The 21,933-nt window shown below is 34.5% G+C and overlaps 1 protein-coding gene across 1 annotated transcript in view; it reads right to left on the bottom strand.

The window, feature by feature from the left end:
- Positions 1-181: 181 nt before the first annotated feature.
- STT3B (STT3 oligosaccharyltransferase complex catalytic subunit B) overlaps positions 182-21,933 on the bottom strand; it is a 63,227-nt gene continuing 41,475 nt past the window's right edge. Inside the window, exons 6-16 of the mRNA XM_084902486.1 lie at positions 21,520-21,618; positions 19,815-19,961; positions 18,840-18,888; positions 17,393-17,547; positions 15,358-15,569; positions 13,485-13,672; positions 12,470-12,641; positions 11,409-11,582; positions 9,579-9,692; positions 5,877-6,089; positions 182-1,818 (exon numbers count right to left, since the gene is read on the bottom strand). Of these exons, the coding sequence (XP_084758612.1) occupies positions 1,738-1,818; positions 5,877-6,089; positions 9,579-9,692; positions 11,409-11,582; positions 12,470-12,641; positions 13,485-13,672; positions 15,358-15,569; positions 17,393-17,547; positions 18,840-18,888; positions 19,815-19,961; positions 21,520-21,618 (1,604 nt within the window). The 3' untranslated portion in view covers positions 182-1,737. The remainder of the gene's footprint in view (positions 1,819-5,876; positions 6,090-9,578; positions 9,693-11,408; positions 11,583-12,469; positions 12,642-13,484; positions 13,673-15,357; positions 15,570-17,392; positions 17,548-18,839; positions 18,889-19,814; positions 19,962-21,519; positions 21,619-21,933) is intronic.

Raw genomic sequence — 21,933 nt, 5'->3', positions numbered from 1 at the left:
AGACTTTCATTCTGAGGCAAAAAGAAGGCAAAATAAAATGGTAGGGCAAAGTTGAATGAATCTAGCACTTTTCTATACATATTCTCTAAATAAAACTGTTGTAAGTGAACAAGGAAGGAAGTGTATGTTCAATGCTTTTAACTCCTTTTAAAAAACAGAAGATTTGTAAAAGACAACACACTTAACACAAAATTTGAATTAACTTTATTTCCCTACAGTCAACAACTTCTCTGCATTGAGTTTTAAAGCAACAAAGTAAATTAAAATCCCCCAAATGACAAAGTATCAGAAATCCAGATTTAGTTACACTTTATTTGTGAAAATGTTCAGCCATCTGTAAAAGAACCATCATCTGGGTCAAAAATGAATCCTATAAATCAAAGAATATTCTACCCTTTGGAAAAGAAAATCAGCAGTAACATTCTCACTGAATATTGTAAATTACACTTTTCTTCATAAAAGGTACATACTATTTATTCTGCACTTTTCCACCAAAAGCAGTGGTGTAAGTTATGCTTGTTTATATAAAAAAAGTTATATCCTGTGGCAGGAAAAACCCATTCTCTTTCACGTTTACTAAACAACTGGAGAAAATGTTCAAGTCTATATAAAGTTGCCTATAAGCTGGAAAGAGAACATGTTCAATCTCCATTTATATTTTAGTGCATTTTTGACAACTGTCACATCTTTTAAGTAAGAAAATTCCAATAGCATTAAAGAGTGTTTCATCAAATGCTTAAGGGATTAAAACAATATGGAGAAGAGGACAAAATCACTGTGATAGATGAAACTGTTATATAAAATGAGAGAAGTACAGGCAAAGTTTACAAATCCTTTGTCATTTTAAGTCACAGATAATGAACTTTGTCCACGTTAGGGTTTTTTCCTTAATCTTTTACATGTAAACATAGTGCTAAACCTCAGTGCTGAGATACAAACCCCATAAACCCCATCCTGGTAAGCAACATTCTGTTCAGTTGCCATGATTTCCAAAGGATATAAATTTAGCCCTTGAATGAACAATGTATGAGATCTGCTCTGTAAGTACCTGGTGAAAACAACTGCTAACAGCAGCAATAATGTGCCAACACAAAAAAACAAACACCTAATTGAATCAATTAGTTACTCAGAGGTTCATCTTTAAAACAGCAGCTTCTTCTTAGAGCAAACAGTAAGCAACAGAAAATGTGCATTTGATGAAACATTCTTTGCACTGGAGAAACATGAAAATAAATATAATTCAAAGAAGTATAATTACGTTTCTAATACCTCTTTCTCAGACCTGTACTAGTTTACTAGTGTGGTTCAAGGAGCTTGTATCACATTTTATCATTCGTAATTTATATATTGCTATTTGGGTAAGTCAAATAAAATGCAGGTCTTGTAAAAGAATAAAAACATTAATAAGTATGCATGTGCCAGGGACCAAATTAGAGGGTTCTTTGGTGCAGTTAGTCCAAATTCTCAGATTTGAAGGATAATATGTACCAATAAAAAAAAATCTGCTGTTAGACATTTACAGCAGTGCTCTGTCTTGCTTCACATTATAAGTCGAAAACAGCTGTTCTCAATAAGCCAATTTTATTTTTTAAGTCAGGCATTGCCAGGAAATTTTGAACATTAACCTGGATCAGTGATGGTTCTGTACCCTCTGTTGCTGTGAAACATGACATGAGCTAAAGGCAAAGACTGGTTCTCCAAGGACAACTGCTTCAAGTTAGGAACCAGAATAGTTATTTAAACAGTCTTCTTAGATATTTTCTTGCCTTTCTTAAAAACAAGCTTATTTTTAATGTAGCCACGCTTCCTTTTCGTAGTCTAAAAAAGAAAACAGAACACGTGGTGTTAGTGCAGGTTTCCTAGATTAAATATACACACACATGGTTTACTGCAGGGTGAGGAAGAGTCTCTTAATAAGCCCTTAGCTCTTCAACGGTGAACACCACTGTCTATGCCAAGTATGCTGAAGGATCCAAGATAAACTGGACGAGGTCCCTAGCTTTAAGAGAAAAGCAGTGCTAGAGCATTCCTCAAACGCATATCACATACTCCTCTCCATCAGGCGAATGAACCCCTATTTCTCCTCTCTACTATAAATGCTTAGCTGTAATAATTACATTTCCAGGCATGATAGAAAATACTAAACTAAGGTATCAGAAAATGTTAATGCTGCTCCTGGTATAGCCTCCAAAAATGAGCTGTGTGTCAGAAATACAAATTAAGTAACTTTGTACCTAACTACAAAACAAAAAGAAATAAAATTACTCGACACATTCTACAATTTAGGTAGAAAAATAGCACTTAAAAATGAAAAACAAAACAGAAACCAAACACTAGGAAAAAAACACCCCATAACATTCCTTGAGTTTCATAGATCTTTTAAAAATAACAATATTTTCTTAATACTTCTGGACCCCACTAAAATACGTTCAACCCATGTTTTCTGGTATAAAAAATTACTACAAATGCGCTGGCAGAGATTACTGCAAAAATGTTTGTGATGTTAGAATCCTACAAGATAAATCAGATAGTGTCTGCCAATGCTGATAAAAGCAAATACTTTTTGGAAACAATTCAATGTGCCATCAAAGCACTGGGTTAGCAGAGACTGAAGACTCAAGAGACTGACCCCTCTCTTCAATTTTCACATTTAAATACAACTCTTGGAGATTTCAGAAACCTATATCCTATATCATGTACATTTATTTATGATGTTCAGTTTAAAACCATTTATAATTTTTTCTAACAGGGAAAAGAACAAGGCAAAATACAATCCTTATTAAGGTTACAAAAATTTGTTGCTGCTAGCTCGTTCATAATTTGTTATTTTATTATTACTTAAAGCAAAAAGTAAAAAAATTCAGAGGGCACAATTTTTAAAATTCAAACAAGGAGCTAGTTTCTTTATCATCATTACCTACAGATTTCTAGCATGAAACCCCTTCTGTTAAATCATGTAAATGGCCCAGGTCTATGCAAAGTATGTAAAACTGGGCTGAGCCCTCAAAGTTATTTTTTCTCTGTGGGCAGTGAGCCATGCCAAAAAGTCTTTCCTGTAGCGCCGTTACTAGTGCCTCAGCCATGTCAGCTTTGCAGCACAGGAAAACTACCAGAATGATTGCTGTACTCACCCACCCCTAACCCCTAGAGTAGGGGTGTCGAACTCAATCAGAGAAGGGGCCAAAATCTAAAATCCAGCCTAAATCGCGGGCCGAATGGTTTACTGAACAGTCATAAATTGACAATGTCATAAACTGACAGCGGAGTGCAGTGATGACAGCGCGGTGCGGGCCACATTGCAAGGCCTGGCGGGCTGGATTTGGCCTGTGGGCCTTGTGTTTGACACATGTGCTCTAGAGTAATAACCAGGGTGGAGAGAAGAACCATCACCAACCAGCCAACCAACCAACCAGCATTCTTCTAGTGCTAGTACAAAACAGGTAATAGAAAGCCATGGAAACTAGAAATTCAAAGTCCATGTTGTTGGCTACTAGAATATATATTTTGGGCATACAAGATAAACTATAAAAAGAGATAAATGTGATTTATATATTCACTTCTTTATTTGGGGGGAATGATCATCAGACAAGTTCAATGATAGTTTTTCAGAAAAAGGAAGCCTTAACTGGACTTAGATGGATAAGAGTAAACTGCCTTAAGACTAGTAGCATTTACTTTAACTTCTGTCCTAAGGTGACTCACCAGTTTCTCTTACCACATGCCTGTGAGAAACCAGATCATTTATTATTTGATATAAAGACTACTAGTACTAAGTAAATTTGATATGACTAACATAGTGTCAGTTGTTTGTGACATTCTAGATTTGGTAATCTGTACCTGGCCTAGAAGTACTCATTTAAAAAGTTTCCATTTACATATCATACAGCTAATACAAGTTTTTATTTACAGATCACACTTTTATAGTACAAATTAAAATAATATGCATTCTAAATATATTTGAAGTATATTTTAAATAAACATAAAGAACAATTGCTTCAATGATTTAAAATACAGATCACTCCTCCCTCATCCATGGTTTCAATTATCCTTGGTCTGAAAATATTCAATGGAAAATTCCAAATTTTATGTCATTCTGAGCAGTGTAATGAAATTTAATGTTATCCACTTGGTTCCATCAGGTACATGAGTCATCCCTTTGTCCAGTAACTCAATGCTATATACATTCCTCACTTTTTAGTCACTTAATAGCCACCCCAGATCAACTGTCACAGTATCACAATGATTGCATTCAAATAACCCTCATTTGACTTAATAGTCCTGAAGCACAAGAGTAGTGATGCTGGTAATTTGGATGTGCCAAAGAGAAACCTTAAAAAGCACTTCCTTAAATGAAGAGGTATCCTATATAATAAAAGGCTAATATGCAAATTGACCAAAAGGCGGAATGATTGGTCACTATGATGCACACTGACCACCAGAAGGCAGACGCTCAACGCTGGAGCTGCCCCTGGTAGTCAGTGCTCTCCCACAGGGGGAGAGCTGCTCAGCCAGAAGCCAGGCTCACTGCTGGTGGGTGCAGCTGCATGGGCAGGAGCCTCTTCCACCTTTGCAGCAGTCGGACATCCCCTGAGGGCTCCTGAACTGTGAGAGGGCGCATGCCAGCCTGAGGAACCCCTGCCAAAGTGCATGAATTTCATGCACCAAGCCACTAGAGTCTAGTGTAAGAAAAGGAAAACAAAATATAACAAAAAAAACACCCCACATAGTTTATACAGGGTTTGTGGTAGGTACTATAAGCAGTTTCAGGCATCCACTGGGGGATCTTGGAAGGTATCCCCCAAGAGTAAGGGTAGTACCAGCGCTACATTAAAGATTTTTATAATGGCCCTTGCTGGTTTGGCACACTAGATAGAGCATTGGCCAGTGAACTGAAGGGTCCTAGTTTTGATTCCTATCAAAGGCACATGACTGGGTTGCAGGCTCGATCCCATGTAGGATGTGCAGGAGGCAGCTGATCAATGATCCTCTCTCATCATTGATGTTTCTCTCTCTTTTTCTCTCTCTGAAATCAATAAAAAATAATAAATAAAATTAAGTAAATAAAGATTTTTGGTATGGCTCACTGTTGTGAGCAATGTAAACCCAAGAACCTTTCAAGACTTAAGACTAAAAATGGTCTAATAATAATTAGTATTATAAGTGTAGCAGCTTAACTTCATATTTCATGACTGCTCATTATTTTCCATTTCTCACAGAATGCAACCTATATAAATACTCATTGTAAGTAGTCTTTTGTAGCAAAGATTAGATCTCTTTCACTTAAGTGAGCAATAATGATCTCCAATAATATACTTTGTATCTTATTAAAATACAAAAGGACTGTAATAGTTTCATCATCGTAATTTCTGACAAGAATGACAATTACATTTAATAATTATCATCTTGAGATAAATAATTTTTTTATTCTGGATTCAACCAACTTAAGCTTATTCTTTATTCAATAATTAGTAAAGTCATATTATACTACAAACAGAACATGAAAATGCAATACAAGTTTGCTGTGATAAAAAAATGAGGAACAGATCATAATTGGATTATACTTAAGTATTTGGCACTCTTTCACAAAATTTCAGAAAGTAATGGTCACAAACACAATTTACTTTACAAATTAATTCTTATTAATGGGCATTAGTAAACTAAAGCCAGAATGCCTCTGGAAAATTGGTTCACTGTTAACCACTGTGCTATCCAGTAAAAGCTGCTGGCTGGGATACCTGAAGTACTCAGTTGGAAAGGAATACCCTCACGGGCTAGCTTGATATTTACTTAGTATTTAAGTGATAGTCTTTATAAACTTGGTAAATGGAAATTTATTAGCAATTTTTCAGACAACCATGACTTCATTTGACACCTACCTTCTTTGACAAATACTTCTGTTTTGGGAAAATGTTGGTGACTCGAGGTTTATGGTCCAGTGTTTCCCTGTTATCAGGTGCTTTCACTTTATATATCCTTACAAGCCAGTGTTCTGATGTAAAGGCCTCCTCCAAATGTTTGAATTTAATGTCCTTGTTTCCAATCTCAGCATTACGTGTTCGATCAAAACCTGGGGGTGTACGAAAATCCAGCTGCAAAAGTGACCATATTGGATGTTAACCATATTAGAAAACATTCAGTATTCGAATAGAAGGTAGTAAATTTTATCACCAGAGCAAAACTAACTCCCTATAAACTAGGAAAACATAATCAGAGTAATATATTGCAACAGTTCTCATGTACTGCTAACTAAATAGGAAAAAATCAGGAAGAGAGAAACTAAATACATCAGAATTAGAATTTCACTGAATCCTTAGAGTGGATAAGAACCTTTCAGGCATTTAAAGTAAAACAGAACATGAAAATGCAATACAAGTTTGCTTTGACCAAAAGATGAAGAATAGATCATAACTGTATTACTTGAGTATTTGGCACTCTTTCACAAAGGTTCAGAAAGTAATGGTCACAATGAAATCCATCAAAGCCCCTTTTATAGGTATACTAGAGGCCTGGTGCATGATATTCATGCATGGGAGTAGAGGGGTGTCTCTCAGCCCAGCCTGCACTCTCTCCAATCTGGGGCCTCTTGGGGGATGTCCTAAACCGGCAGTTGGGACATCCCTCTCACAATCCAGGACTGCTGACTCCTAACCACTCACCTGCCTGCTGCCTGATTGCCCCTAACCACTTCTGCCTGCCAGCCTGATCAACCAACTGCTCCCCTGCTGGCCTGGTTGCCCCCAACTGCCCTCCCCTGCTGGCCTGGTCGCACCCAAATGCCCTGCCCTGCAGGCCTGGTCACCCACAACTGACCTCCTCTACTGGCCGTCTTGTGACATCATCGCACGAATGCATCGTGCGACACCACCTAAGCTTTTATTATATAGGGTAGAGAGAACACACAGAAGGGACTTCTTTTCTGCTTCAGGGTCTTAAACTATTCTCTCAGCCGGAAAGTTCTTCATTTAGCTATTTTGCATGGCTGGTTCCTTTCTATTCTTTGGTCTTAGCCCAAACATATCTCTTCAAGAGAGAATTTTCTTTTTTATATACTTAAAAGATATACTTTGACATAAATTTAGGTCATTAAAGTATGAGCTTATTTAAAAAAAAACCAAAAAACAAAAAACCCATTTACTTTATATTACCAACTAGAGGCCCGGTGCACAAAAATTTGTGCATTCAGGGGGGTGTCCCCTCAGCCGGTCTGTGCCCTCTTGTAGTCCAGGAGCCCTCTAGGGATGTCTGACTGATGACTTAGGCTGCAGTCTGGCCTCCCTCTGCGGGAGGCAACCGGCAGGCCAATTGGGGAATGGCGTTGGCTGGCAAGCGGCTACCCCCTCTCCCTCCTGGCACCCGCCTAGGCTGGCCTGGCACTGCCCACTCGCCAGCTCCGCGCGCCCCCCCACCTACTAGTCATTCCACTGTTCAGTCAATTTATTATATAGGATTAGTATTGACTTACAAAACCCCCAAATATTTTCTTGAAATTGGTGGTAGAAAAGTCTCCTCTGTTGTTTTTCTTATCTTTTACTCTTCAGTAAAAGTTTGCCTTTATTTTAAAAATTACCTGTGTCCTCCACCAGGATATAAACTGCATGATGACCTTATCTTATTCAATGTGGCTTTTGTCAAATAAATGCATAAGCATACTACATCCTGAAAGTGGGAACTATAAATAAAGTTTAAAAGGGCAAACCAAGGGAGGATTTATGAGAAATTAAGAAAGGAAAAACTGGGAGGAAGAGAGATTTTTAAATTCTCAGGCTACATTTATGTTGACAGAGCATAAGTGAATTCCACTTTAAAGCAAAAACTAAATTTATTCTAATGTGGGAATTACTTATTCATGTATATCTATATAATAGAAAAGTTATACTTCATGTCTTAAACATATATTATTCTTGAGTAGGGAAGGCATAAAGATGAAGATATGGTGGAAGCATGGCTTAAAACAACTGGTAAACTTTTGCTGTTATTAATCCTCACCGTGGATATTTTTTCCATTGATTTTTAGAGATAGTGGGAGAGGAGTAGGGAGAAGAAGAGGGGGGTGGAGGGAGAAGGGAAAAGGGAGATATATCAATGTAAGAGGGACACATCGACTGGTCTTCTGCACACCTCAGACTGGGCATTGGATCTGCAAACCAGGTACATGCCCTTAACCAGTAATTGAACCTGTAATCCTTCAGTGGGTAGGATGAAGCTCTAACCACTTAGCAACACTGACCAGGCAGGGCCTGTTGATAAACTTAAATGAGAGCAAGAAAACTTCTTTGCTACCATCATTATTGAAAAAACAAACAAATCGTTTTCTAAAGTAGCTAATTTTTATGACTTAAATGTTTCTTCCTTAATATGAGTTTAGAAACTAGGCAGTGGCCTTCAGAAATCAAAACACAAAAACCTAAGTCTAGTAGAAAAATTATTATCTATTTATTAAAAGCTACCTGTAGAGTAATTCCAAATTGATAGTGATGAACATTATCTTGATAGCTAGTGTTTGTATAAAATTAAACAAGCAATTTTTCCTCTGCCTCCTAGTATCAGTTTAACAAGAATGCAATATGGAATAAGGCAGTTTTCACTGAAATCTTGGTGTGAAGGTTTTAACTTTGTATTATAGTCATGTGATCTAAGAGCCATAAAGAGCCTTACAAATCAAGTCATCAGTACAACCTCCATTATATACAGACAAGAAAAAAGTCCAGGAAGGATGTGGCTTGTCCAAGGATTACATGACTTGACAGAACCAGACCTGAAACTCAAGTATTGTGACAGTAAGTCCATTGTCTGTTCTTTTTGCCACAATATCTCTGCACATTCATTCATTTTTTGGATGCTTAAGCTTTTGTACCACTTCATTCTAATTTTCAAGAAAACTCTAGCCTGGACAGTCTTAGCTATGTGTGGTAAAAAGAACAGGGATAGAATGAATACCTGAAATGTCTACATAATTCAACTCTTTAATTTCAGGTTTTCCCCCACCAAACACCAAAGTAATCTACTTCAGATCACACAGTTTTGCCCTGGCCAGTGTTGCTCAATGGATAAGAGTGCTGACCCTTGGATTGAGGGTCCTGGGTTTGATTCCCAGGCAAGGGCATGTACCTGGGTTGCAGGTTTGATCCCAGGGCATGTGTGGGAGGCAACTGATTGATATACTCGTGTGTGTGTGTGTGTGTGTTCTCTTTCACTCTCCTTTCCTTCCACTCTCTCTAAAAATCAATGGAAAAAATATCCTTAGGTGAGGATAAAACAAAAAACAACACACAGTTTCCTAAGATCAAAGAAAAATGCCTTCAAAAAGCATGAGGCCAAAAGGCAAGCAAAGATTGGATTTAAGCCTAGTGTTAATATTTTGGAAGGAAATCTTTTATCTAAATTTTTCACTTTTAAGTTTCAGAAATCTAAATTTAATGGGCGGAGTGGGGTAGGGGGGAGTATGTTGGGGAGTTTTAGATAAGCACTTCTTTCTTTATAGCACAACCAAATATCATTATCCTGTTTTTAGAGGCAAACAAGACTACTTTTAAAATATTCCCTTCAAAAAAGATTATAGTAAAATTAATGTAACTAACCTGCATTTCCCCAAATCGGTAATATGACATTTTATACATAAGGCAATTCAATAAAGTGGGAGATCCTGCTTTGTCTACACGGAATTCTCCTTGTGGGGTGAAATAGTCACTTTCCTACAAAAAAAGAAGCCAGAAATTTATGTCAGTTAAATTTACAAGTCCCTCTATTTCCCCATAAACCAGCTTTTAGGGTATATTCAAAAAGCCATATTTAGTTACATATCAAAAATATATTCTATCAGAGGATTAATTTATAAATTTAATGTGACCCTTAAAAAAAACTCCAAAATTATTATGAGTTTTTAAAAGCTGAGTCTAGAAATCATTTATAAAAAATAAACGAGATTATCTAAGAAAACACAGAAAAAGAACAATACTATTTGTTGGAGTAAGGAAAGGCAATTAATCCTACCAGATTATAACCATGATATAAAAACCTCAGTAATTCAAAAAAATGGTACCAACACCATGGTTTTAATACCAGGTAAATTCACTCTCTCCAAATGCCCCATCCTCACCCCCATTACTCATTTTCAGTTTATTTTAATTGGTCTTTATTTTCCTATTATGAACTCTAAAGTCAGTTCTTTAGCTGGGGGTTGGGGAAAGTGTTTAGAAAACTCCTATAGTAATTTTATTGGGATCTCATAAAATTTATAGCATAACCTCTACAAAGGCCAATTTGGCAATATAAATAGAAATTCCTACTCTAGAAATTTACCCTACAAAACACTTGTACATGGGCAAAGTAATGAGTATAAAAGTTACTTACTGTACCACTTTTATGAGACTAAAAACTGGAAACAACCTAAATGTCCATCAATAGGGACAGGTTAAATAAATCATGAATGCATATACACAATGGAATACACTGTGTCAAAGTGAAAACAAACAAACAAACAAACAAACAGCTCTCCATTAGAAATACTGCTAAGGTATACTTTTTATAAAAATCAGGGTGTATATTTTGCTACTATATCTGCTTGAATAAGAAGCATAAAAAAATAGTGATTGGCATGGGTTTTTTTTTTCTTTTCAGGGGGAGCTGTGGAGGTTGGTAAAGTTATACTGTATAGCACTTTACATTTTACTTTTGAATCATGTGACTGGATTACCTACTCAAACTTTAAAAATACTGCATATAAAAAACACAGAAATTTAGAATATATAAATGTTCAAAGCATATATCTGGATCCATCACATGTCATAATTTTAACACTGCTAAAGGAAATACAAATTAATATCACATACTGAAAGATTAAATCAAAATTAGTGTACTACAAGGAAATATTTATTAATCACAGTTTAGGGAAAATGTCACAGCATTTACATTTGAGTAGGAAATGTGAGGCTTTACATGACACACATACATAAATTCTTCCAAAAGGTTCTTTTATTCTGGATCAGTGGTGAGTCTCACATGTTTTGGGCCTTCATCATTTAACCATTTGTACGCCATAAGTGTCTATAGACACAAGCGGTGGAGAGTAATTTTAAGGTCACTGTTCTATTTCAGGTTTATGATCATAAGGATCAGTAACAGAGTGGAAACAATGGAAACGGAAAGAAAGGGCAGAATTGCAAAGGCTGTGAAGGAGTCAAAACAAAAAGTCTTGACAAAAGATAGCTTTGGAGAACAGAAATATCAAGTACAAATTTCAAAAGATTTAAAATTGGGAAAATGCTTAAAGTATCTTAATAGTAAATACAGAGTGAAGAGTCTAATGTGGGGAATAAAATAATGAAAACAAATACGATGCAATTAGCAAGACAAAAGAATTACTTGGACCCGTGAGCTGTTTTAAAATACCTGAACTAACCATTTCTTACCCGAATGTCTTTTGGATGTTCCCCTTCAGCTATCCTAACCATCCACAGGAACTTGTTGATGTCATCACCAGAATAGCCAATAACCCCTCCAAAAATTACCAAAACATAATCTACATCCAGACTCCTCATGATTTTATAGGCTGCTGTTTCATTTGAAGACATAGCTTTTCCCACCTACAGAAAAAAATGAGAATGTGTACACTTATCCCCATAATATGCTAAAAAAGAAATAAATGTACATTTTTACCTTAAGAAGAAATGTACCTCAAAAATCTGATTTACATGGAATTCTTTTTATAGAAATGATTTGCTATGAATTCAACAAATTTACTGAGATTCAGAAGCACCTCACACACTATAAGCAGGTATAGCAGAAATGTCAAAATCAGAATAATGTTTTAGTATTTTGCTAATTATTTCATGAAATTAACATTTTAGTATAAAAGCAGGCAAGCTTAAAAGAAATAGGACTTCTCATTACCTCAAAGCCAGGTATGACTAGCAATCTAGCCAGCACAAATATATTCTTCTCCTCAGTCTACCAGACATCTGATAATTAGCTACAACATTAGTACAAGTAAAACTGATTTGGTTACTATCCACTCTTGATTTAAAATCTTTTAAAAACAGAGATGTGATTACCTGAACTTATGCAAATTAGTTAACAGAGTAAACAGTCCCTGAATACAATGCATTTGTTTTACATATTTGAAAATAATTATCTTAATTTATAAAATGGGAAATATAAGTCAAATTTAGTGTTTTAAAAGTTTCAGATTTTTGGTGTTGGAAAAAATAAAAAAAGTTTCAGATTTTGTCTAATTTTCATCATGAGATATCATGAGATCTATCAGAAATCAGCTTACAATTCTGAATGATACTTAGACAAGTAAATATGCATAACCTGAACTCACTTTATGGAATGAATTGTATAAAGAGAAATTTTGAAAATTCTGCATGCAAAGAGTTCATCTACATTTATCCTTCTTAATTACAAGTGGTGCCTGATTGCTAAGTAATAAAAATTTATAACTTTGATCTGTTGTTTATTGAATTCTTACCAGTGCTATGTGGCTGTTATTCCAGGTATTATTATCCACCAAAGTAGTTCTATTAGCCATTCCAGCTATCTGGTAGCCATAATCCCACCAAGACATCACTCGGGCATGTTCATCTGTATTTTGCCTTAGCCAAAAGTAAGCTTCTCTAAAATCATCTAAGATATTCCTGGTGCTGGGGGGGAAAAAAAATCACAATACTCTTTTAAATGAGATATTATAAATGTGAAGAGAGTAACTTAAAATCTTGAGGTGTTCAACCATTGAATTAATCTCACATTTTAACGGCGGCTTTTAAAAGCCTAAAAAAAGGGAGGTTGGGGAGGATATCAATGAAGAGCTAATGCTTTTTAAACTTTAATATGCATGCAAATCTCCTGGGTATCTTGTAAAAAGAACAGATTCTGAATTAGTAGTTCTGGAGTGGGGCCTGATATTTTGCAAGCCTAACAATAACAAGCACCCAAATGAAGCAGAAGCTGGGGTGGCAATATATAAATGATTTCTTCAATTTCAGCTGCATCATCATCACTTAGAGGGCTTATTAAATCAGATTGCTGAGCTCCACACGGGGTTAAGAATTTGCATTTCTAACAGGCTTCCTGGTAATGATGTTGCTGTATAGCAAGTCCTTGAATAACAATCCTTATGTTATCGTGTCTCATCAACGTTATAGGAATTGAACTCTTTTTCACTTAGCCTATGGTAAAGTTGGTTTCATTATAAGTTTGTTTTGTCTTGTCACAGAGCTTATCTATGATAAGTGAGAACTCATTGTATGTCCAAGGACCACATTTTGAGAAAAACTAATATACATGTCGTGAATGCAAAGACATTCTGGACAAGAGCATGAAATACAATGATTACCACCCATATGGGGTGGGAGAGAAAGGCTCTAAGAAAAACATGGTAGATTCAAATGCAGAGCCTCACAAACATTGTATTTTTTAAATTCTTAACCACTGAGACAGAAAAAAAAAGGGATAGGTATAAAATCCTTTTGAAGCTATTTTCTTACCCATCATGATTGTAAGAGGCCAGGACCACACTTGGACTAGAATAGGCATTGCTTGTGACCCAGGTACAGTGGACTGCAAACATCATCAATAGCATCAGCATCAACATGGTGACAATGCTTTTTATATTAGGACCTAGTCCCTCTTCAGTTTTTTCCTGTTCAGTTACATGTTTCCTCACTTTACCTGCCTGAAGATACAAAAAACTGGTTAGACAAATTCATCATTTAACTGGTTTCATTGAGACATTCAAGAAAAGTTAGGAGAATGTTAACCTGTCAATTTAATCCTTTGAGGGGGAAAAAATGTATAACCATCAGGTTTCTTGTGTGAGTGATAAGTTTTCTAAAAATCAGCAACTGATTCTCAAATTAAATGTGATTGAGGTGGTTTCCTAAAACTATACCCAACCCAGGAGCTGGTCACAGACCAAAATATCTCCAGTAGGAAGCTGCTTTCAAACATAGTATCCTTATGTTTTATGTATGTACAAAAGAGATAACCAAATAGCCTCATTCTGGCAAGTTTTTACAAAACTCAAATTCCTCATCCTAAAAACAACTGTCCAGCTATAATCTGGACTAGGACAAAAAATGCATAATCAGAATCAATCTTCCAATTTCCAAATCCCAAAACAGACATATTAAAATTAAGATAATATTTTTTAAAACTACAACAACAGACAACCACCAAAAAACCAGAACAGAAAACTGAACAGAGTCATAAGTTCTAAACTGCTAGGCTAGTTAAGAATCCACAAAATAAAATATAACTGCAAACACAAAAGTAGGTATGTGCTGTATTAAAACAAATCTGTATTAATTATATTGGTCCTATATAGTAGTAAGGCAAAGTTTTCAAAGTTAATACTTATTTTGGAAAGTTTCATTGCTTATTGGAATTTAAAAACCTAGTTAATATATTCAAATGAAGTTTAGTATGTAATCCAAGACAAGCGAGTTCTCTCTTTGTTTCCTTCAGGGAAGTATGGGAACACAGTCCCCCATTACCACAAATTATGCAGTCAAGTTTCCCACATTTGGGGGAATTGCAAGGGCCAGCACATCCAGAGTACAGTGGATAAGCCTTGCCCTGGGAAAACCACCTTCCTGATCATGGTACCTCCCCTGCCAGGTAAGTATTAGTGCTCTAATTCTTACGAGTCTTTTCCACATTTGCACCAAATATGACCTTGCTCTTTACTTAACTTGACAGGTCAAAAGTAAAAGTAAATTACATGCAGTGGCTAGGTGGCTCGGTTCATTGGAGCGTCATCTAGTACACCAAAAATAAAAAAATAAAGAAATAAATTTTAACCCTTTGCACTCCGCTGTCCCCTCTCAGGGGACATTGGAATTCTAGCATATCACTCGGATGTCCCCTCTCAGGGGACATTGCAGTTTATTAGTGATTACGGGGAATTGAGTTATTTCAACGCACGTTTCCGCAAAGTAGTGTCGAGTAGCTGGTAGCCAATGTCCAGAATGGTTTGGAGTGCAAAGGGTTAAGTTTACACTGAACAGGGACCTCAAAGATAAGCGTTTGTGCACATGGTTTCAATGGGGTTTAATAATGTTCAATGCTATGTAATTTAGTAGAGCACTAGGTTTTTGCTTTAAAAAAATAAAGGGATTTTGGATAGAACCTGACCAAAATGAAATGAGAATTCCTACTCTGGTTACATTCTATTTTCTTATTCTTACCTAAAAGACCAAGCAGGATTCAAAGTTTTAGGCAAACAAACAGTAGAGACCAACTGAAAATGTCAGTTTGTCTAAATCCTATTTAATCTCGTTTCTTAATATTAATAGTTCTTACTGTGGTAGAAAAATAAAGCACATAAAATTTTTAAAGGTCTTACTTTAGATTCCCCACCTTATCATACAAATTTCCTGGGTTTCTTTTGTCATCCTCATCACTGCTGTCCTCCACAGGTGGGTTTTCCCTTTTCATGTCATCCCCCAAATAGTGCTCAAAAACATTAGAGAAGGCAATTGCAGACAGCATACAGACGACAGGAGTCAAAGTCAACATCAGCCGCACCATCACTCCAGCAAAGTAGACAGCGCTGATGGCGTACAGAGCAACTGGAAAGACAAGCTCTCTTGTAACACTTCAGAAAAGAAAATGTTCGCAGGAGACTGAACTAAGTATTTAATATCACATTATAAACCAAATCTAAAAACAGACATCTCATAAAAGAGCTAATTGTTTTTAAATTGATATACCAACCAAATGATTTAATAGTCATATTTAGAAATTATAGCTAATGCTAACTAGACACTATATATCAACAATTTAGAGAAATGTATCAAATTTAATTATAGTAATTATAGTTATGGGAACTGAGACAAATTCATTGTCAATATCATCACATGTTAGAAAATCTACAGTTGATGGATAAAAACACATTTGAGGAATTACATTATCAGGCAGAGTAAGTTTATAGAATCAAATAAAGTCTTTGAAAAGCTAGTACCAATATCTGGCATAAAGCTTGTCTAAAGTAAAAAAATAGGATGAGGAGAATATAATTTATTAGCCCAAGGAGGAACTTACTAGTGAGAGACTTTTTAAAAAACTCTAAAGTATTTTCCAAAAACCAAAGCCTTCCACATAATATGCTAACTACTAGGAAGGTTCTACCATTTCAGGCTGAAGGCTATATGAATTCATAAAGTCAATGAGTCATTTGAACTCCTATTCTCAAGTAAGTTTAATTAAAATTTCATTTCCTCACTAAAAAATTATACCATGTTCATAGCTATAGCTCAATAAATTTTACAAATGTGCACACCTATGTCGTTATCACCCATATCAAAATATAGAGCCTCCTCAGAAGGATCCTCATACCTCTTCCCAGTTAATAACTGCTATACCCCACTCCCTGCCTATAAAAAAAAAAAAAAAAAAAAAAAGTAAACACTATTTGGATTTTTAAAGCATTAATTTTCTTATTCTTGAACTTTATTTTTTAAATTATATAAAAATGTTCTTTTTTGTATTGGCTTTTTAGGTTAAACCATTCTTTTATTAATAGCTATATTGCATTCCCTTGTGGGAATACATCGGAATTTCTTTTTCTATTCTACCGCTAACAACCTTTGGAATGTTTCTAATTAGGAGCAATTATGAATTAAGTTGCATTATTAAACATGTCCTTTGTTGGACATACGCACTCACTTCTCTTGGGATTAGGATTGCTGAGTCATGAGGTGGGCAATATGTTTAAGCTAAATCTTTTTGAATAATGCAATATTAACATGGCCTTTTCCAGAGGGAGTGGTCTACATAAACAAGAAGAATGAGTGTCATCCTTTGATTAGAACTCATGCGAGCGTTATATTTTCCTCCTGACTTTATTCTGGAATAGTACAGTGAGTGTCACTCACGGTCCAAGCCGCATTACTTGTATAAATTCAAGTCCTGGTACTACAAATTATTTTTGTGTATGTTGCCTTTTTTCAATTTATTAGTTGAAAATTTACACAAATTATCAGTGAAGAGAGTGTTTGCTTAAAAGTGACTCTTATTCCATTACAAAATGTACTTTGCACTGAAATTTCGATGATGGTCACCTCTGCAAACTTTTTTCTACTTAATCAGATCTAACTTAGAAAATTAAATCAAGACTATACTGTAAGCAAAGTTATAATTCCCAATGCTTAGCCACAGACTATAACTCCCAGAAAATGTAGTAAATGGAATAAAAATGTTATATATGAGCCCTAAATTAAAAATTAATAAAATACATATAATATAAATTCACTGGGTTTTTCTTGCTTAAGATTTACACAAGAAATTTACCTTGACTATGCAGTCATACAAAGAATAAAACTTTATAAAGTGAAGTGATGTCAGTAATGAAAATAATTGTTCCAAAGCTAAGTATTTATTAAAAATCTCTTACCAAACACTCTTTCATCGTTGATATTTTTAATGCAGAACCATAGGCCTGCTGGGAAGGTACACACAAGAATATGTAGATCAAAGAAGAAAGACACCCAAGTCGTTGGTTGATGCTCAGACACTGATGCAATAATTGGAATATGTATTTTTGCATACCTGATATTTAAAAAAGTTAATAATATTAAAATAAAATCTTTTTGGATGGAAAAATTTTCTTTGTAGATATGATTTCTATCTTCTATCTCTTCTCACTCATAAGTATAGTCCAACATAACCTGTTGTATTAGATATAAATCTGGTCCACATTGATAAAACAAACTAATCTGTCATCCCTAAAATTAGAAGAATTATCTAAGGCTAGTTATATTATGAAAGTGTTGGCTCTGACTTTTAATACAAAAATTTTTGCTAAAACAGGAATTTGTTCTGCATTTTAACTTAGCACCTCCTACATCTCATTACACTTTAGACTTACTCTTACTAGCAGAAATAAGACATGATACTGCCACAATACTTTTCTTAGCAAGGCAATGAGACAAATAGAAAGGACAGGACAAATTATTCCTGAAATGCCCTGACATTCCCAAGTAGTCCATTAAAGTATAGGAAGTAAGAATAAATATTACTGACAAAAATTCATCTAATTACTAGAGATTTTCCTCAAACTCTTTGGTGTCCATTGGCTGATCTCTTCAATTATGTGTCCAAATGTTAGTTTCAGTCATTAGTATACTGTATATTTGCTCATGCCCTTAATTAGACCTTCTGGTATCACAGCAATGGGAAGGCCCATTCAATAAACTGTGGTAGGTTTTTTATTGGGCCATTTAGGGAGTAACAAAGAAGACAGAACAGTGGGAACAGAGAAGACAGATAAAGTATAATCAAAGGTATTTTCTCATCTTTAGGAAAACAAAATATCTTATTGAACCAGTTGTCTAATTTAAAATTTCATTTTCTAATATCACTTGTAAAAGCACACAAATATTTTGTAGTATATGTAGTATATGTAATAAAATATCAAGAAACTTAAGTGTGGCATTAAAAAACATTAAAATCTTTTCTTCACATCTACGGTATATGAGCCTTAATGATTAAAAAGTAAATAATAATAGTTGGAAACTTTGAATACATTGGTAAAAATAAAAATCAATAATTAAAATTGCACAAATGTTAACTGAAATGTTTTGACAAAACTAAAATAAAGAGTTGTTCATGCAGAATTGAAATATATGTCATGCATAGCATACTAAAGATGCATTCCAAACAGGTATTATAACAAAGAAAAAATACAAGGGATTCAAATAAACAGTTACTAAACTAATATATGTTAGATACTTTTAAAATGTTACCCAAGACCAATGGTAATGCTGACAATGTAAGAACGGGGGCGGGGGGCGGGGGGAGAATAGCATTTCAGTGAGGGCAAATAACTTATATGCACTTACCCAGTGTCCCACAAGGAATAAAACCTGCCACTCCATGGTGCAATGTAACCTTAAAAGGAAAAATGTAGAGGCAATTAATCTGCCTTTTAAAATTGTTTTTGTTTTATATTTACTGATTATTATGGCTTAATTTAACCTAGTACTTAAATTTTTCAGTCTTAATTTGTAGGTGACAACATATTTCACAGGGCTGGCAATCAGATAAAATGTTAATGTGATCAAAGAAAAACAAATATCTGTGGAGATTACATTTCCAGAGAAACACAAGCGGATAGATAAAATTGTACAAAGTTTTCCAATTCTCCCATACACTTCAAGTTGACTAGTAAAACAAAGGTAAGATAGTAAGAAAGCACTGGATAATATTTAAAAAGGGGGGTGGGTGGTGGTGTCTAAATTATCTAATATGCCCAATTTAGATGAATTATGAAAATGATTTTAATCATTCATGCCTTTTTCTCTGGTCAATTAATTCTTCATGATTTTATGAGTTAGGCTGATACTAATTTAACAGATAGAATACCTTTAGAAAGAATTTGACTTGTTCTAGGAACTAGTGAAGTTAGGTTCACAAAGTAACTTAGAATCCAGAAGTAGACTGTTTAAAAGTAGGTCAGAGAACATATGCACACAAGAGGGCAAGCATGCAGTAGGTTAACATTGGAAGCTTTGAATTTTATACAATTTGGGCCTATTCATATATCAAGACTATGCTTGGGCCTATTCATATATCAAGACGATGCTTGAAAGTAGACTTATCAGATCTTGAAGCAGCAAAAGATACTGTTAAAACAATCACAATTTGTACTGCTATGTAGATTTTAGAAACTTTGACTATTTTTATATTGTTTGTTCAGAATTCAACCATAATATTTGACCCTCTAGGATAAATGGAATATGTACAAAATTTGTAAGTAATTACTTTTTACAATAAATTAGAGACAAGATTCACATCCTACAGATGATGACACCTACCTGTATAAGTCAAATAGATGACACTAAGGAACACAGCGCCTGCAGCTACGGATACACCCAAAAAGAAAAGGGTCTGGAACTCTTGTTTTGTTAACCGATCTCTCAGATACTGCAAGAAAGCATAAGCTTGCAACAGTGCAAATACACCTAAAGAAAAAGGTCACATAAGAGATTCTTAGAACACCCGGTACCATTCATAACAAAGACTAGCCATTTCATCTAATCAACATTTTGTCAAATGACAACCAAACAATACACCCCCAAAATTCTGCTACACATTAAAAAAAAAAAAAAAAGATCAGACTCCCCATACGTGAACCAAGAAAGAAAAATCCCAATTCAACAACTAGAGCTTATTTTAGCACATTAAATTTCCTCCTTTTGTCTCATATTTTAGTGACATATTTTCTAGGGGGGGAAAGTAGAAATGTCATTTTAAAAAAAATCCTAAGATTTACTGAAGGAAGAAGAAATTACTTGGACTGGGTAAATCCTGATATGACATATAGTTATCATTTATAGTTGAGTGGCTGTATGTGACCTTAATTATACACTTGTATAAGATTCTAAATTAGTATATATTAAAGTGAGTAATAAGATAAAATTAAAGCAGTAACAATGAAAAGTATTTATGTGCAAAACACAATACAAATCACCAGGTATAAAACAAAACAAAAACATGAGACCCCTAACCTTTCTGGGACATTATTTTTCTTTTAAAAAATTTATTCGTAGGGGCTATTTTTTTAAAGTTAATTTTAGAATGATTAAATGTGTACTATTAATGATTTAGTTTTAAGAAATATAATAATGCATATGCATAGAGTCAATTGATTGTGTATCTACACAGACATTGCTATACATGATTGTATGCAATATGGATTATTTTTTTCAAATTACTAATTGGTAATTTTATAACACCACATTATGAATGTAAGTAAAATCATTTCACAGATTTGTAAGTGCTATATAATAGTAAATTGTGGGTTATTAACCTTTTGGGTTTGTGTGTCTCCCCCTCTACCCAAATTCTCATGAAGCATGTGATGTTAAAAATTATAGAACATCACCTCAGAAAGTTAAAAATACTGAATTTATAAAACATTACAAGTAAAATAAACACCCACAGCCTTCATATGGGCTTTTGACCATGGACCTCTAGTTGAGAAGCTATTTATTCACAGATCCTCCATTTTTGTTAATTGTGACCCAGGTTAATAATGGCGAAGAACTCTGCTTATGTGGAGGAGAACTATATGACTTTTTAATCAATATAAAAGCCATTAATTCCAGTTAGTAGATACAGATGAAATACTTTAGTAAGAGGTAATGAACATAAAAATGAAAAGTTCCACCTAAATTTCCTGAAATGGAAACTCTGGTATAATTAATTCAGTGGACAAATACTGCTTAATATTAGTTTATATAAAGCAAATATTATTTAGTGCTTGCAAATAGCATCAATTGTGCAAAAAAAGATGTTTTGCCTTTTCAAAACAGCAATGAGGGAAGATAGACACTTTTGGGAACACAAAAGCAGAATATTTCAGTAAAACTATGATATTTTCATTTTACAGTGATATTTTAGAACCAATATGATGAAAATTAAAAATAAAAAAGAAAAACCACTTTATTCTCTTGAAGGTTGGCTAGCCACACATTCATATATTCTTTAGAGGAAGGAAAATTAAGTATTTTCTCATACCTGCAGCTGCCATGTGTTCACTTGTTCTGATTGGCTGGAATCCCACAAAGGGTATCTGCATGGATAATATTAAACCCACAATGTAGAAAGTGCTATATGCTAAAAAGACAAAATAGGAAATAAGATAATTTACCACTATCATAAGTATTTCAGACATAAATGGATAAATAACTTATTTCCTTTTTAGCAAAGTTTTAACTGAACTTATTTTAAGAACAGAATCTTGAAGTGACTTCTAACTGATGGTTAATCATACATTATAAATCATGAAAATTCTTTCTGCCATTTAAAAAATTGTTTTATGCACTGTATTTCTGCAAACTATAATTTAAAACAGATTAGGAGATAACTGGTGCTGCTTTTTTCTCCCCCAAATGGAATCAAACTTTTTTTCAACCTATCATTAATAATCAT

The sequence above is a fragment of the Pipistrellus hanaki genome (assembly GCF_964339955.1).
Source record: "Pipistrellus hanaki genome assembly, chromosome: 13".
Classification (NCBI taxonomy): domain Eukaryota; kingdom Metazoa; phylum Chordata; class Mammalia; order Chiroptera; family Vespertilionidae; genus Pipistrellus; species Pipistrellus hanaki.
This window is presented reverse-complemented; position numbering and strand designations above follow the sequence as displayed.